Genomic DNA, 15,711 nt, shown 5'->3' with positions numbered 1-15,711 from the left:
CCAGCAGCAAAATGGCAAGAAAGCTAGATTACAGTAGTTACTGATGACACCCAAGTGGCCAAATTGGATATATTTGACCCCAGAACATGCATGTGCAAGCCCATTTAACCCCAGGCATTTAAGAGACAGCATCTCCCAGACTGGAAAAGCTGTGAGTACTGCTGGGCCTGGGCAAGACAGAAGTGTGCCTTTAGGCATTACCTCTGAACCTCCCACAGGGCTTGACTGCACGACTCAGCAGTGCCAGCACACCCACCGCAATTCACCAAGAAATCCAAACAAGCCACTCACTTCTGCCTTGGGAAATCGTGGAGACAGGAGTCTGTGCTCCCAAATACAGGCTGTTTGGCATTGCCACAGAAGAGAGAGTGGACATCTACCAGAGCCTGGAGGGTATGTGACCTCCTGAAGCTCCCTGTGCCCTGTGCTGAACCCTCCACATTGAGTCAGACCCGCAGCTTTAGAGGTCAGCGTCATGGAAGGTTTATTTAAAGTCATGGAGGACATAAAAACTATAGTTAAAAAAGATATTAAAACAGTCCTCTGAGCCATGCTAGCCATGCCAGGCCTGGGTGAGTCCATGGAGTTTACTCCTGTGGCACTGGAGTTTTTTTCTCTTTTCTTTTCTTTTTGGCCTTGCCCTGCTTCTGCTGGTTGGCTTTGCCCTGCTTCTGCTGGGTCTCCTGGCTGGCGCTCCCTTTGGTTTTCTTGGCAGCTGGAACCTGCTCGGCTTCATTGCCTGCATCACCTTTTCTTTTTCTGTTCATATTCTTCTTCTTCTTCTTCTTCTTGTCAGCCACAGCATCTCCTCCATTAACAGCTTCCTCCCCACTGCCTGCCACTGGCACTCCATTCTCCCTGACCCCTTTGTTCTGATTCTTGTGTTTGCTGCTACTGGGCACAAGGCCTTTTTTCTGCTTGGGGGTTTCTGTTCCCAGGAGCTGCTCCTCTGGGGCTGCTGGTTCTCCATCTTCACTAGCTACTGGTGCTACCCCGTTCTCCTCGATGCCTTTCTTTCGATTCTTGCGTTTCTTGGTCTCTGGCAGGAAGCCTTTCTTCTTCCGCTTAAGTGGCTCTGCTTCTTGCGCAGGCTTATTGGCTGTCTTCTCTTTCTTGGGCTTCCTGCAGAGAGAATGCCAAAAATCAAGAGCAACTTAGTTTACAGCCAGAGAGCAGTGTGACCCCATGCAGAAGCACAAGGTGCAGGAAGCACAGGCATGCTGCAAGGATGAGCGTTATCCCTGGAGCTGGTCCTCAGTCTGCACAGGGACTGGTTAAATGAACAGTGGGAGCCAGACCAGGACTGAAGAAGGCACACAGAGACTTGAGGAAGAATCCCCATTCCACAGACCAGATAACACTGTACTTACCACCTTCTCAAGCACACCTGCTTGCGGCCCCATGCAAGGGTACCGAGACACTCTCTGTTCAAGGTGACATCCCCAGCAAGACCTTCACTGTGCTAACAATCCCAAGAGGTCTTCCAGCAAGAACCCCCAACAGCCCATTCCAGTCTCATCTAGGCAGCGTTTGTATGCATGCAAGACAGCCACTGCTGCTGCTGTTCTCTGACAGAGTCCGTCAGCAACTTCACCGCCACCCCGTCTATGCTGCTCTGCACCAGTTCAGTCCCCAGAGAGGAGTCCTGAAAAGGAACCAGGCTCCAATTCCATGGCCTGGTTTTCAATGTGAAGCTTTTTGGAGAGTTTTTCAAGCTGTGTCTCTTCAGGGTGGAAAAACACTATCCTGACAACCTGATGTTAGCACTTGCCTCTCAGCACTTCCACCAGGATCCTGTGCACAAACCACACCTGCCATAGGCTTGTTCCAACTTACCTGCACAAAGATCTCTGCGTGTCACAGCAAGATGGCACCAACAGTGACGGCAGGCTGCACCCCTGAACCCCAATCCCCTCCTCAGACAGCATGCACAAGCTCAGCGTTTCCTACCTTAGCAATCGCCCTCCTAGCTGCAGTGTCTAGCAGCTCCTAAACCAGGCCTTATCCTTGGGCCAGCCCTGGCAGTCCAATGCCAAGGGACCTGTGTGCGACTGGAAAAGGGCCTGGGGTTGTGTTACAGAGCTGGGTGAGGCCACTGTGCCCTGCCAGTCCATTCAAGACATTAGAAGGGGCCACAACAACAGTTTCATCTGCCTTGTATGATTCCTCCCTGCCTGTGAGCCCTCTCACAGTGAGCCACATGTAAGCATTTCCCTCAGAGCCTCTTGCAGGGCTGAGATACCACAGACCAGGCCACCCACACACTGGGACCGCAGCTTCCAGCCATGAGCAGAGCACCCAGCATTCCCTAATGCTGTGTGTCTCACTAAATACTGCCAGCAGGAAGGGGAAACAAAAGTTCTTATTGCAAGCTATTGATAGAAAAGAGGAAAAGATCCTACTTTTTTTTGCCCTGGGGCAAAAGTCAAATCCAGCTGCCATTTTACACAGGAGCACTAAAACATAAACACTGAATGCTCCCCAGCTTTCAGAGCTGCAAGGCAACCACTCCAAGCATTAGCTGGGGATCCAAACACTAAGGAGCCCCAAAGTCACCAGAGAGGACTGAAGGTCCTGGCATGTACTCTCTGGTATCCAGTCACTTCCCAGAACAACTATTCCAGAACTACTTATTCCCTCCAGCCTGATTGATTGGCAGAATCAATCCATAGTGATGTGATAGGAGCTTAGTGACTCATCCTAGCCTAGAAATTCCTCTGCAACTTTGGTGATGGCTCTTAAGCCAGGCCACCACTTGGGACCGCTGACAGCAGGCACTGTATCCTTGGGTGATAAACTCTTATCTCTACTGGCAAGATGCCATCAGATATCAGACATGCCTTACAATCCTTTCCCATCAAGGACCAATCCTAAGCACGTAAGCACCTGGAACAGTGAACCTAGCATTGTTCCAAACAAGCAAAACAACAAGCGTTTCAACCTCACCAACCCGGGAGCTCCATTGAACTCAAACTCTAGCCTGAGCTCAGTGCCTTGACTTCCTTTCTGTTCCTACTTCCCCACATCAATGAAGACAAGTAGGACAGACAGTCAGTCCCCCAGGCAAGCCAAGAAGCCAGAGTGCCAAGCATACATACGTGTAATTCAGCCAGCGCATGACATTCCAGTAGAGAGAGTCAAGACGTGCCGAATTCCCAATGCCTTCTGGCTGGTTCAGAGCTACCAGCACTTTGTCCAACTCCGTCAACTTCACACGCAGCTTCTGCAAGAGGCAAGTACAAACAGGCAATCCGCAGAGTGAATGGAGAAGTGGCACTCACAGCAGCAGGGCAGAGGCCATCCTTGAGATAAGACTATGGCAGGAATAACCAATCCTGCCTGGCTTCTCCAAGCCACTGCCCTGAGCCCATTTGCAACACCACTTCAATTTGGGGGCAAAAATTGGCAAGTCACACCATGCCATCAGGTACAGGGTTTGCTTGAAAACGGTCTCTAGCACGAGACGCATGAGTCTAACAGCTAGAATTGTACTGGCGTAAAAAGGACTGAAAGGTCCTTTGGTCCTCTTTCCTTTTCAGTCCATGGCTGGGAGCAGGGGGAAGATGACACATGACTATATAACTATCTAAAAGAAAAGCAGCAGCATTTTCAGCCTAGTTTCTAAAGGACGCAATCATTCTGCCTCTGGCTGCCTCTACAGCTTCCATAACCCACTGGATAATTTCAGTAAAACCAGACAGAATGGGGCGTCTCAAAGGCTATTCAGTTTCTTCAAGAGCCATGGAAATAATCTCTCTCCTCCACCAACTTTCCTATTAGGTCTTCACAAAGAAACAGGCTGTGGTGTGAGCTCAGTGCTTATCAGTAGGAAACTGGGCTTCAGCAATTCTGCTGCTTGTGGTATTTTGCTCCAGTAAATAAGACCATGTTGGAGACTTATTTTGTCACCTACAGAAATTCTTCTCATGTTCAAAAAAGCCATGTTTCATCATGGAAAACAAAGCCCAGAACAAAACTTCACTCTTGCTCGTAAAGCTTGAGAGTAAGGCTCAGTTTCTGGAAATTAAAATCTCTGGAGTCCAGTGGAGAGGACAGAGCAATCACCTGGGACAAAACTCAGCTCGCCCTCACTGTATCCCAAGCCATATTTCTGCTGATAAGAAAGAAGATGCCACATGCGTTTGCAGAACACTGCACAAATCCTTCAACAAGCGCTTGAAGATCAGCTTACAAGAGCTATGGATCACTCCTTCAGACATGAGGGCTTTTCTGTCCTCAAATCCAGCTAGGCATTCCCTCCAGGGGTACCTTCGGTAAGAAATGAGGTGGGATATAGTGATGGAGCAGTCACAAGGTAGAAGAGGCCTTGGTGGGATTCAGAACAGCCATTTGCCACACATCAGGTCGCACACTCACCTGCTCCATCACAGTTTTGAGGAGGATGTTCAACAGCTCCAAGCTCTTGGCAACTTTCTCTTTATCAGCCTTCACAATACGCTTGCCAACCATTTTCAGACTCTGCAAATTAAATGGGGAGATGGAGAAGAAGCACGCATTAGATGGGAAAACAAATCACTCTTCTCAGGAGAAAGCAGAAAATGGGTAATGATCGGCAGGATTAACCTGTCACCAAAATAACTCTGGAACACAAAACCCACCAAACTCTGGAAATGCTCAGAAGGGTACATGGTGGAAGCTGCTGATGCCCGGGTTAATTAAGAAACAACTGGACAAAATAAGAGCAAGCATACCACAAAAGCACAACCCTGCTGCTCTCCCTAGTTTCTAAGCTAAAGCACAACTGGAGACACGTTGCTGCCTCCTGGAGAATAAGAGGAAAGACAATATCCGCCCCTGCCCTGGAAAGGCCAGGAGGCTGCCAGACAACAAACTCACCTGAGGGACAACAGTTACTCAGCTGCAGAAGCCAGGATTTACATGTAAAGTGCTAATGCAAAAATCCATTAACATGCCCAGGAAATCCCAGTTTCCAGCACTAGTACAGTGCTTGTCAATCAAGCTTAAATTCACTCAAATGACCGAGAAAAAAAAAATCTCATCTCTCTGTGTTCCCTTTATGTGCTGCAGGGTTTCTGAGACACTGAAAGGTCTGGCTTAGAGGAAAATAACTCCAAAGATAGGCCAAGTTATTTACAAGTGGAGAAGGGCAGAAAACAGCCATAAAAAGGCAGCTGGATCAAAGAGGCAGCCCAATGGCTCAGGGGTACTGATCCTCTGCCTGCAGCTGGTCCCTGCAGCCCCACTTACATGGTAGTTTTCTTCCACACTATATTTCTGTGTGGATGCACACACCACAGCAAGCCCCACAGCTTGCGTGGATTACACTAACATGAGAGAGGATTTCCAGGGACAAGCTTACTGTAGACAGTGACGTGCCCCATCACAGCCTGTTTCTCTAGAGAAGGCTGCACTTGTGGCCAAGCCCTCCTTTGCTTGGAATTAGAACACGTCAACCCTGCCAACGGGCAAGGGCCACCCCAGGCTCAGCATCCTCGGTTCCTCAGGCAACTCGCATCGCCAATAAGTCACTGCACCAAACCTGTGCCCAGCAGTGGAAGGTCATAGTTCTCCAGGAGATGCAATTTCTCCTATTAGACCATCTGTTGCTTTTGCTCCATTCAGACTAGAAATAATTTTAAGGACTCTGAGCAAACTATTTTCCATCTATATCAGCATAAAGCTGGCAAGTAAGGTAAAAATCCTTGCAGACACTCAGAGAAGCAAGAAATTTATTCCCCAAAGCAAGCTCTTTCAATAATGATGCCACAACAGAAAAATAATGATGGCCAGCAGAAAAAGTGGGGAGACGAGATAACATATCTGCAGGAATGGCAGCTTTCAAGCAGAATTATTTACTATCTGTACAGGACTCCACACCATCCGAGTGTCTTTTTCAAATAATAAAGATACAGTTATTTCCTGACATGGGTGGTCCACTCAAGCCCTGTATTAGAAAGCCACCATGTTCTGCTTGCTGGAATTCATGCTGCAACTTCATCTGACTATCAATAACTTGCTAATTACTCTCTCCTGATACAGATAGATGCACTGCAACTCTATTCCAGAGCTGTCATTAACCTACAAGGTCATACAATTCAGCAGCTCTAAAAGCTCTAAAGTCTCTCAGGTAAAATGAGAAACAAATATAGGGGGTGTGATTAAAAAGAAAAAAGAAAAAAACCCTTCACACGTAGGATATAACACCCCATGGGCCATGCACACTCCATTCATTAGGCTTACCACAACTATTAATAATAATAATAAATAATAAGCATCATCAAATCAATAATGAAAACAAAACAGCCTGGTTTGCATAAAAATTCTCTTCACAATTTGAAGAACAAGATATTGCCAGGCTAACAGTCATTACTTGTGGTTAAACTAGCTTTCAGAGAGGCTATTAAGTTGAGATCCCTGTTTTGCTAAGTTGCATACAACTTCACAGTGTGAGAAAATCACTATGGATTGTCAGCTCTTCAGGACAAGAGGGATCAGGGCAGTACTGTGAGAAGGAGCCACAGTAAAGTTAACTGTCATTTCATCTTTTTAATATACAAACATTTTGGAATTAAGAAGGTGTTAAAAATAAATCGCATTTTCTCTTCACTGTAGATGAGTGATGTAGATGACTGCATTTAAATTGTGCTGGCTGACTCTTCTTGCTGCCACCCCTATTTCCCAGCATTGCCCCGATGCTTTGAAGGGTTTGAAACAAATCCTACTGAAGTCAACAGAAAAGTCCTATAGTTCTGAACAACACCTGAGGGGCTGATTTTCAGCAGTCTGCAAACAGTTTTGGTTTGGGAAATTGGGACCTGCATCTAGTTTGGGGTGCCCAACCAAATTCATGCAGACCTGTAGAATAAAAAGGGTGGCTTGCCCAGCTGGAGATGGAAGGTATCACTGGTCTAGCAACATCAGTGCTGTAAGACTAAGCATCTATATTAAAAGTAGTGTTTTGCATGCGTCTAGAAACACAAGCACAGTTCCATCAACATAAATAGCCAGAAGCAATCCAGTACAATTTAAGTGCTCTGCAAACAAATAACTCCCTACTGAAATGGATCACTTTTAAACAGCTCTCAAAGACAAGGAAGGAACAAGGAAGAGGGTGGGGGTGGGTGGAGAAGCCAAAGGAGCAGTAAAGAAGCAGCAGATGCACACAATTTTCTCTGGTCCAGAAACAGAATGGATTGGCTTTAAGGAAGCTGGCTTCAGATAAAGTCTGAATATCTCTCAATACATGTCTTTGCCCTTTCCCTTCTGCTACAAAGGGTGTAAAAGAAATTTACTTCAAAGAGCACAAAACCACAAGCACCTCCGTATGTGGTAGGGTTGAGACAGTCAAGCCTCCGTAAAGACTCGAGTCCAATTCCTGCTCAGCTCAGTGTCACTTATTATCCTGATCTCACCACCACCGTCTCAGAGTACTTCCCCACTACACATTACGAGGTGGTCTCTTCTGTCACGCATTGCTTTGCTCTTTTCCTCCCATAGCAGGGAGTGTAAACAGTGAAGCATTTGCTTCCATAGGATTTGTATTAGCATGCAACATCAATATAAACATGCTGCGCTCTGGTTACATAAAAGAAGCTGACTTTGGAGTGGGGCTGCTAGCAAGCCTTGGGGAACTGTTCCCAGGGAATGAAAACCCAAGTCTCTTCAATGGGAACTGGGTCCAAACCTCAAAAGCAGCTTTCCCAAGTATTTCTTGTAACTTCTTACTACATAAGGTACTGACCATTGTCTGTATGTTGTGGGTTTGCACAGCAGGTTGCTTTGGTCTGCTCCCTCACTCAGCTATCTAAAAGATGAAATTAGCACTGCCACTCCAATTGCATAGGTGTCCTGGTTTTGCCTAGGATAGAGTTAATTTTCTTTCTAGTAGCTGGTGTAGTGTTATGTTTTGGATTTAGTATGAGAAGAATGTTGATAACACACTGATGTTTCCCCTTGTTGCTAAGTAGTGTTTATACTAAGTCAAGGATTTTTCAGCTTCTCATGCCCAGCCAGCAAGAAGGCTGGAGGGGCACAAGAAGTTGGGAGGGGACACAGTCAGGGCAGCTGACCCAAACTGGCCAAAGGGGTATTCCGTACCATGGGACGTCATGTCTAGTATATAAACTGGGGGGAGATGGCCAGGGGGGCGGGTCGCTGCTCAAGAACTAACTGGGCATCGGTCAGCGAGTGGTGAGCCATTGCATTGTGCATCACTTGTTTTGTATATTCCAATTCTTTTATTAATATTATTGTTGTCATTCTATTATTATTATTTATCATTATTATTTTCTTCCTTTCTGTCCTATTAAACTGTCTTTATCTCAACCCATGAGTTTTACTTTTTTTTAATTCTCTCCCTCATCCCACTGGGGAGGGGGGGTGGAGTAAGCAAGCAGCTGCGTGGTGCTTAGTTGCTGGCTGGGGTTAAACCATGACAGTCAGTCAAACATTTTACAGATCTACCATGATTTCATTTGGGGAATGTATAAAATATAATCATAAAATTAAAGCAAAAGCTATTATGTAACAGATGGCAAGCTGCAACACATGGCAAATGTGCCTTAAAAAGAAAAGGAGTATTTCAGTCATCTGCAGCATCCTTAGGAGAGCCTCAAACACTGATTAGATCACAAAGGACTTGCACAAGGTTGGCAAGTATCTGCATTTTACATACCAAGACTGAGGCGCAAAGCATGGGTTTTGCTTCCAGCTATGCTACAGGTCAGTGGTGGTGGGTTAAGGGAAAACCCAGAAGAACTTGACTAACCACCTGTTCTGTGATTCACCTGCCATGTGCTGTTCACAAAGGTATCAAACTCCCCCTGCCCTCTGAAAGCACTACCAACCTAAGAGTCACATAACCCAATCACTCAATACTAAAAGCAGAGAGACCACGTGTCTTATACGCAACAGCTACACTTGCATCACTTGCTGATAATGTTGTTTTTCTCCCATTTTCTGCTTCTCTTACTCTGCCCCTTCAGTAACGGCCAGTCCAACTTTACAGGGAATCTCAGTTCCAGTTACAGCTCAGTAATACCTGTGACGTTTAATCGTGCCTGTACATCTGAGCTGTCAGCAGATCTGGGCAGGTCATTTTCCAAAAGGAAAAAATATGGAGGCAGTTTTCACAGCTGGAACTCCCATCTCATCTCAAGCCAATACAACAATACAGTTCCTGCCTCACCCTACATGGATTCAGCTGGCAGAGATGGTTTTGCCTTGTTACGTCAAACATGCTGCTTCTAAAAGCCCCTGACTGCTTCTGGTGGAGGGCACTCCTGAATCCAAAGTTCTCTGCTTCTAGGATTTCTACAAGGAGAACAGCACACCCCCAGCATATTACCAATCAGTGTTTTTTTCTTATATTCCTAATTCCTGTATCACACATGGAGGTATCCCAGCTACTGCAGGATCCAACCTTTGTTCCATCCATCACTGCACTTCACAGCATTCCTTCATCTTCACAAAGTATAAAACAAGTTAGTTAGAGCACAGGAGGTGAATACCTGCAGTAATTCAGTCATACAAGTAGGACAGAGGGCTGGCAGCTAATTAACCACACAGCTCCGTGCCTCAGTTCCCCACATAGGATTTCAGTCTAAGCCCAAGACTCCCCTGAAACCTAGCACACAGCAAAAAGTAGTGCATGTGGATCTAGGGCCAAAGTCAGCATCCCAGCCACTGCCCAGCTTTCCATGCAGGGGAGATGGCAATATGCTGTTATATAGAGCCAGGCAATGTTTCTGGAAGTCTCCACATTCACACCCAACTGCAATCTCAGCTTGCCTGCACCTCTGCCCCTTTCACAGGCACCACAGTGGGGGACACACTTAGCCCAGACGTACAAGACACAGCAGTATCTCAAGAGTGCAGAGGAGTGTTCTGCTACCAAGAGACGAGCACGTTTCCTAGCTGGAAGTTTGAACACCATTTAATATTTATGCATTCCCAGCACATCCTTCAGCCTATTTCATTGTTCAAAACAAACAGCCCTTCCCCTCCGTGGGATCAGCCTGACAGATCATCACTGCTCCCCGAGCTGGAGAAGCCCGGCCAACCTGCATTCTTTCTGCACGCTGCGCTATCTCCATCCTTCCCCCTCCTCCCCCATAACAGACCTGACGCTGATGGATAAATGTGCAGATTCATGGCTGAATACAGTGCCAAGTGCCTTCTGAAAAACACATACCTCCACCCACTCTGCACGACCTTACACCCCCTGGCACAGCCCAAGGTTGCTAAGGTAAACTCTCTTCTCCAGCAGCAAACAGTTCAGCAAAATTTCCACCCTACTGAACGTCCACAGCCACGACAAGAAAGTGCTTGAGATCTGATCTCAGTATGCTTACTGCTTTCACACTGACTGTGAAAGCTAAAGCTTTGCCCTAGCTCCATGCTGCATGCAGGGTCCCAGAGCAAAGACACAACCTGGCATTTTGCTGCCGTTGTGGCTTGGGTCCCTATGGTGGAGTCACACCCAGAGGGGCCCCAGCAAGTGGGTTTGGGGCCCTACAGGCAGATGCCCATTATCTCAGCCAAAGCACAAGATTTCCCATGTTAACATATAGGTAAGCTGAGAGGTTTGGGAGGGGCACAGCCTTCCTCTGCTATTTAGAGGCTAATGACAAACTGACAGCCAAATGAAGTACTTTAGTATTCTGTATGCTCATAGCTCCTGTTATTATCCGATGTAAGCACCTCACCTCACCTGTAATTACTCTCACATTTCTTCTGAGAGGTAAGAGGTAAGTCGGCATCATTCCCTGCATTTCACAGAGGCTCAGAGAGGCCAAGTAACATGACTGAGTCACGCAGACCATGACAGAGCCAGGAATCAACTCTGAGCTTCCCAAAACCCAGACAAGCCACCCCCAAATACTTCCTTTTGTGACAATATTCACTATAAAACAGAAGAACCCAAGCTAGAACTTAGAGCTAAATCATGGAAGACAAAGAAGGGAGGAGGGAAGAGTATGCCTCTTCACATTAGTTTCCATCCATCCACAGAACCAGATCCATTTCCAACTCCATGTACACAAGGTACACAAGCACACAAGGAGAGGTTCTCACACCACCCACCTGAACAGCACAGCAGCTGCTGCCTAGAGCACTTAAAAGAGGAAAAAAAACCACTGACTGTCCCTTCTCACTTTGTTCTCTCACAAAGTTCCTGAAGACTGAAAGTATAAATGTTCAAAACTTTTTTTCCTTGCCTCTTTAGCAGAAACAAGTCATCAAGAAATGCTCACAAAGGGAAGGGAACCACCAAGTTTCTGCTTGTCCCTGACCGAGACACAGAGGGAAGGTAGGGAACTAAGCAGACCCACATGCTAAAGGGTATAACTAAAGGGCTTTTTTTGCAATGTTTATTTTGGCTGTTATTAGAGGAAGGAGCCCAAAAATCCAGAAGCCATTCTCACAGAAAATGTCAATGCTTTCCCAAGTTTAACAATCTGATTTTTTTTTTCCATAGACCATATGAAAATGTAGCAGGGAAAAACCATACAGGACAGCTGAGGGAACAGAGGAGAATGAATTGTCCACAGAGACATCCAGTATTCTGAAAGCATGTCAAAGATATCAGTTAAATCACTACTGGCCTCATTTTACAAGCTAAGAGGCTGAGAAAGGGCAATGAATTAAGAATTTATAAAGACGGACAGATAAAAGTTCAGGCAATCTTCAAGAAAAAAACTGAAGAATGGCTTTTTTAGAGATTTGATGAAGTCACTGTTAATAATTTATCTCCCTACAAATTAAGACACCGATAATCAAATGTGATGCCCTTCAGAAATAAAGGGCATGTCTACACTGGAAGGCTATATAGTGTATTCCTCTCTCCCCCACACATTCTGAGTGGCTCCAGCTAGTTATTTTAAATCCCTAGCTGAACAACACAATAGCAACAAAACCCTCTAATGCCATACAATAAAAGTCTTCAGAGAGCATACAGTAACTTTCAAATTATATGAGTCTTGGAAAAGAGGTCTTGGGTTATCTATACCATCCCTTGCACAGGCCATGTAATCCCCTGTCTGTCTATATTCATGCCTTTCTACAGAAACACAGTTGCCTGCCCAGTCCAAGTCTACGTAACCACCTAAGTGGAAAGAGGAATCACATGTGTCTCATTAGGATTAGGTGTATATTTATCTGAAAGTCTCCAATACTGGTGACTTGGAGTGCTTTGCTCTTGCACTAAACTTGGGTATTAGTTTCTGTGAGCATTTTTTACATGCCAGGATGCCTTGATCCCATTTGGGTTTCAAACAGTCAACCTGAACGCTATCTGCTCTGTCTGTCCCTTATGACATTGACAAAACAAGAAAAGGAAAAAATAGTAGTAAAGTTGGGCCCTTCCTATGATGTACTTACTGGAGAAGACAGACAAAGGAATCCCTCAGGAAACTGCTGTGTACAAGCCAGAGAAAGCAGTTTTAACAACAGTTTTCTGAGGCTGTTTTGTTTTGAAGTTGCTCAGCCATGAAAATATACATTTTCTGGAATACTCCTCAAAATTCTTTCCCACTTCCCCCTGACTTTCACAGCGTAACTGGGAGTTTCAGCATAAGTTGGGAGTTACACAAAGCACCTCAGTTCAGGAGGGCAAGCCAGTCCCTGGGAAAGGGATGACATAAAAAGGTAGTGAAACTATGTATTCAGATCCTGGAGCTTCCTGCCCCAAATCTGTCAGTGAGTTACTAAAATATTGGCAGGGCTTCAAGATCACTCTAAAGCCAAGACAGCAATTTTGTAACATATCAGAAGGAAACCAGAAATATATCTAACAACAGGAACAAACACCAAAATGTGCCTGCAATGACAACTGGGAGAGCTGAAAGACCAAATTGAGAGGGGCTTGACAGAGTCAAAAAGACAGTGTGTGTGAGCCCTAGCAGCAACCCCACAGAGATCCCTCACCAAAACTGCGTGACAGTGCCCTGCATGAAATGGGGAACTTGGTCCTCTCTGGTCTGCCACTAGCCTCATTGCATGACTAAGGGCAGCCTGAACTCACAGCAGCCAGCATCCTCCTTAGATAACATGGGGACAGAGATTGCTATCCAACATGCTGGGCTGTTCTGAAGCTAAGCTAAGAAACAGTCAGATTGTCCATGCACAAAGAGGGTCTCTGGGATGTCTCAGGAGAGCCGAGTTTGATTATTGGCTCAGCTCCCAGCCAAGCGTGTCACCTGTAAAACTGGGTGAACGACTTCAGTAAACTAAATACATTAGCTCCTGGGTTTCTGCAAAATACTTTCTTCATTACATCAACTCCTCACTGGTTTGAATCTCACTTGTAAAGCGCTTTGAGGCCTACCGATAAAAGAACAAAGCTCTCGAAGAGGAAGAAGTCTCTGTCAGATGCTCTAGCATCTCAGGTGAGCTCTGTCATTTACAACATGAAGCAACTCTATTTCTTTATACTGTAAACACAACCAAGTCGTCTAGACTCCCAACATTAGAATAAACTTGAACAACTGTAGCAAGGCTCTCCTTTGTGTAAAGTAACTATTTAGGACTTGGGAGGCCAAAATTGTGCCAGAGCTATTCCTCTGCTTCTTCACCTTTGCAGTCCCAGGGCTTGTGGACAAGGCTTTCTGCCCAGGTGACCCAGCAGAACAAGCCAAGAGCACCAACAGCAAACAGGGCTCTCACAAGAACAAGTCAACTCCAAAGTACCCACTAGGATATCAAGACATCCCTCACGGAAAGTAAGGAGATGGCAAATATGAATCCTTCATGACTGTGATCTATGTTTCATAAACATGCTTAAACATTTTGGGAACAAATAAGGTCAAGCCAGCTTATGTAAGCACAAGAGCCATTGCCTCGCAGCAGCCAGAGCTGCTATTTCAGGAAGCTGTCTCTTCATTTAAAGTTCCTGGCCGTTGATTGTCCCTCATCTGCCTCTTAGTTTTACAGGCATAATTCAATGATATCCAAGACTGCAGTTTTCTCACATTGCTTCTTTCCCAGTTCCAGCACACATCACTGCCGGAAACCATCCCAGGCTCCCTGCTCCTCACCAAGTGATCTGCAGGTATGCAACTAAGGCAAGACAGGATGAGAAAGCAGGCACTAGGAGATAGCATCCTACCCTCTCTCACAGCCTGACACCTGCAATGGCAATCCTGCAGTTCAACAGCTACCAGCCCCATAGCTGCAAATGTGACCAAGGACACAGAGCATAGCAAAGTCTTCAGGTGACAGCTTCCTTGTGAACAATATCGCTGCCTGAATTACAAGTGCACATCAGTACAGTCAGTTAACGAGTTGGCCCTCTCAGGTTATTTCAGAGTTCTCCCTGGATCAAAGAAAGGTATAAATTCTGCATTATCATTTTTTCCTCTTAAAACAGCTATTTGTGAGGGATGGTGGCAGTAAAGGCCAATGACAGCAAATACCTACTAGAGGTAGGGCAATAAAACTTCATCATTTTCCACAGCATCATGAATTACAGCTCTCAGTCCAGGTTCTCACGGCTAAGTACTCACATGCCAACATCTACCTACTTACATACCCAACTCCAAAATCATGGCTGACCTGGAACGGCCCACCGAAACAAGTCTCAAATGAAAAGGCACAAGACTGAGCTGCAGGAGAAACTACAATTCTGCAAATGCCCTCCCTACCCTCCAGCTAAGCAGAGGCATGCGTGGACACCAGCAACAGAGAGGGCTATCGTTTAGCCCAAGCCTGACACAGCCCACTCACCCCATAATTTCAACATCAAGCCCATAACTTCCACCCAACCTGCAGCTTCTCTTTCAGTCAAGCACACAATCTCCACCTGGCGGTTCAGAACTAATGAACTCTTCAGCAAGTTATTTTAATGGTGGATTACTCTCTTTGACAAATACATACTTTCTACAAATAATAAATTTGCTCAGTTTCCAGCCTCTGACTTCGGCTACATGGGATTTTTTACCATCTCCAAAAAAGACCAGTCATGATATGAGTATTGTTCTACTACACCATAAAGCCACTGCATGTTTTTACAGCTATTACTCAGATAAGCGAGCATTTCTGCACCACCAAAAAGACACAGAAAAACTTTTGCAGCTTTGGAAAGTTTTGCAGCACAAGTGTCAGCCTTCGGCTATGAATCAAAACTGCTATATGGAATATAAAATCCTTGATCACTCCTAATTACAGCAACATTTAAAGACGTGCAGCTGCCCCAGCTCCAAGGAGGCATACCAGCACTGTGTTAGTGCTAAGGGGGAGCAGGAGGAAGGGAAACAAAACCCAATACATACACATTCACCGACAGAGCACTCTGTAAAAATGTTATGTCAGTGCTTTTTCAGGCCAAAAAGAGAACTAGCACCTATACGCCACTGCCAGTTAATAGCATGGGAGGCCTCCTGCCCACAGGGTATACCTTGGACAGCCCAAACAAACTGACAACATTTCCCAGGAATTTTTCTTTAAACACAGATGACCACAGAAATGAGAAGCACTGAGGAAGCTTTGGTAGCAAAGCTCATTAAAATACTGGATGGGTTGCAAGTTGCTAAACTTTCCCTGACAAGAACAACATAAAGGCATTGTAAATGTTTGCGGTTTCCCAGTGAATCACCGAGTCCTGCAGGTATTCAGCTGCTAGAGAGAAACATGGAGATGACCCGGTTGGAAGGAGTGGCATGTTTTAGGTAGCTGGAAAATAAAATCATACCTAACTCCACCCATTGGATTCCTGATGTAACCATTAAATAAAAG

At 45.6% G+C, this 15,711-nt stretch overlaps 1 protein-coding gene across 2 annotated transcripts in view; it reads right to left on the bottom strand.

The window, feature by feature from the left end:
- Window positions 1-459: 459 nt before the first annotated feature.
- MYBBP1A (MYB binding protein 1a) overlaps window positions 460-15,711 on the bottom strand; it is a 62,323-nt gene continuing 47,071 nt past the window's right edge. For both annotated transcript variants that reach the window (XM_075032464.1, XM_075032465.1), the window contains 3 exons: window positions 4,378-4,479; window positions 3,099-3,223; window positions 460-1,122 (listed from right to left, as the gene is read on the bottom strand). In XM_075032464.1, the coding sequence (XP_074888565.1) occupies window positions 588-1,122; window positions 3,099-3,223; window positions 4,378-4,479 (762 nt within the window). In that variant the 3' untranslated portion in view covers window positions 460-587. The remainder of the gene's footprint in view (window positions 1,123-3,098; window positions 3,224-4,377; window positions 4,480-15,711) is intronic.

The sequence above is a fragment of the Buteo buteo genome, chromosome 7 (assembly GCF_964188355.1).
Source record: "Buteo buteo chromosome 7, bButBut1.hap1.1, whole genome shotgun sequence".
Classification (NCBI taxonomy): domain Eukaryota; kingdom Metazoa; phylum Chordata; class Aves; order Accipitriformes; family Accipitridae; genus Buteo; species Buteo buteo.
The sequence above is the reverse complement of the archived record's forward strand: the minus strand, read 5'-3'. Positions and strand labels throughout refer to the sequence as shown.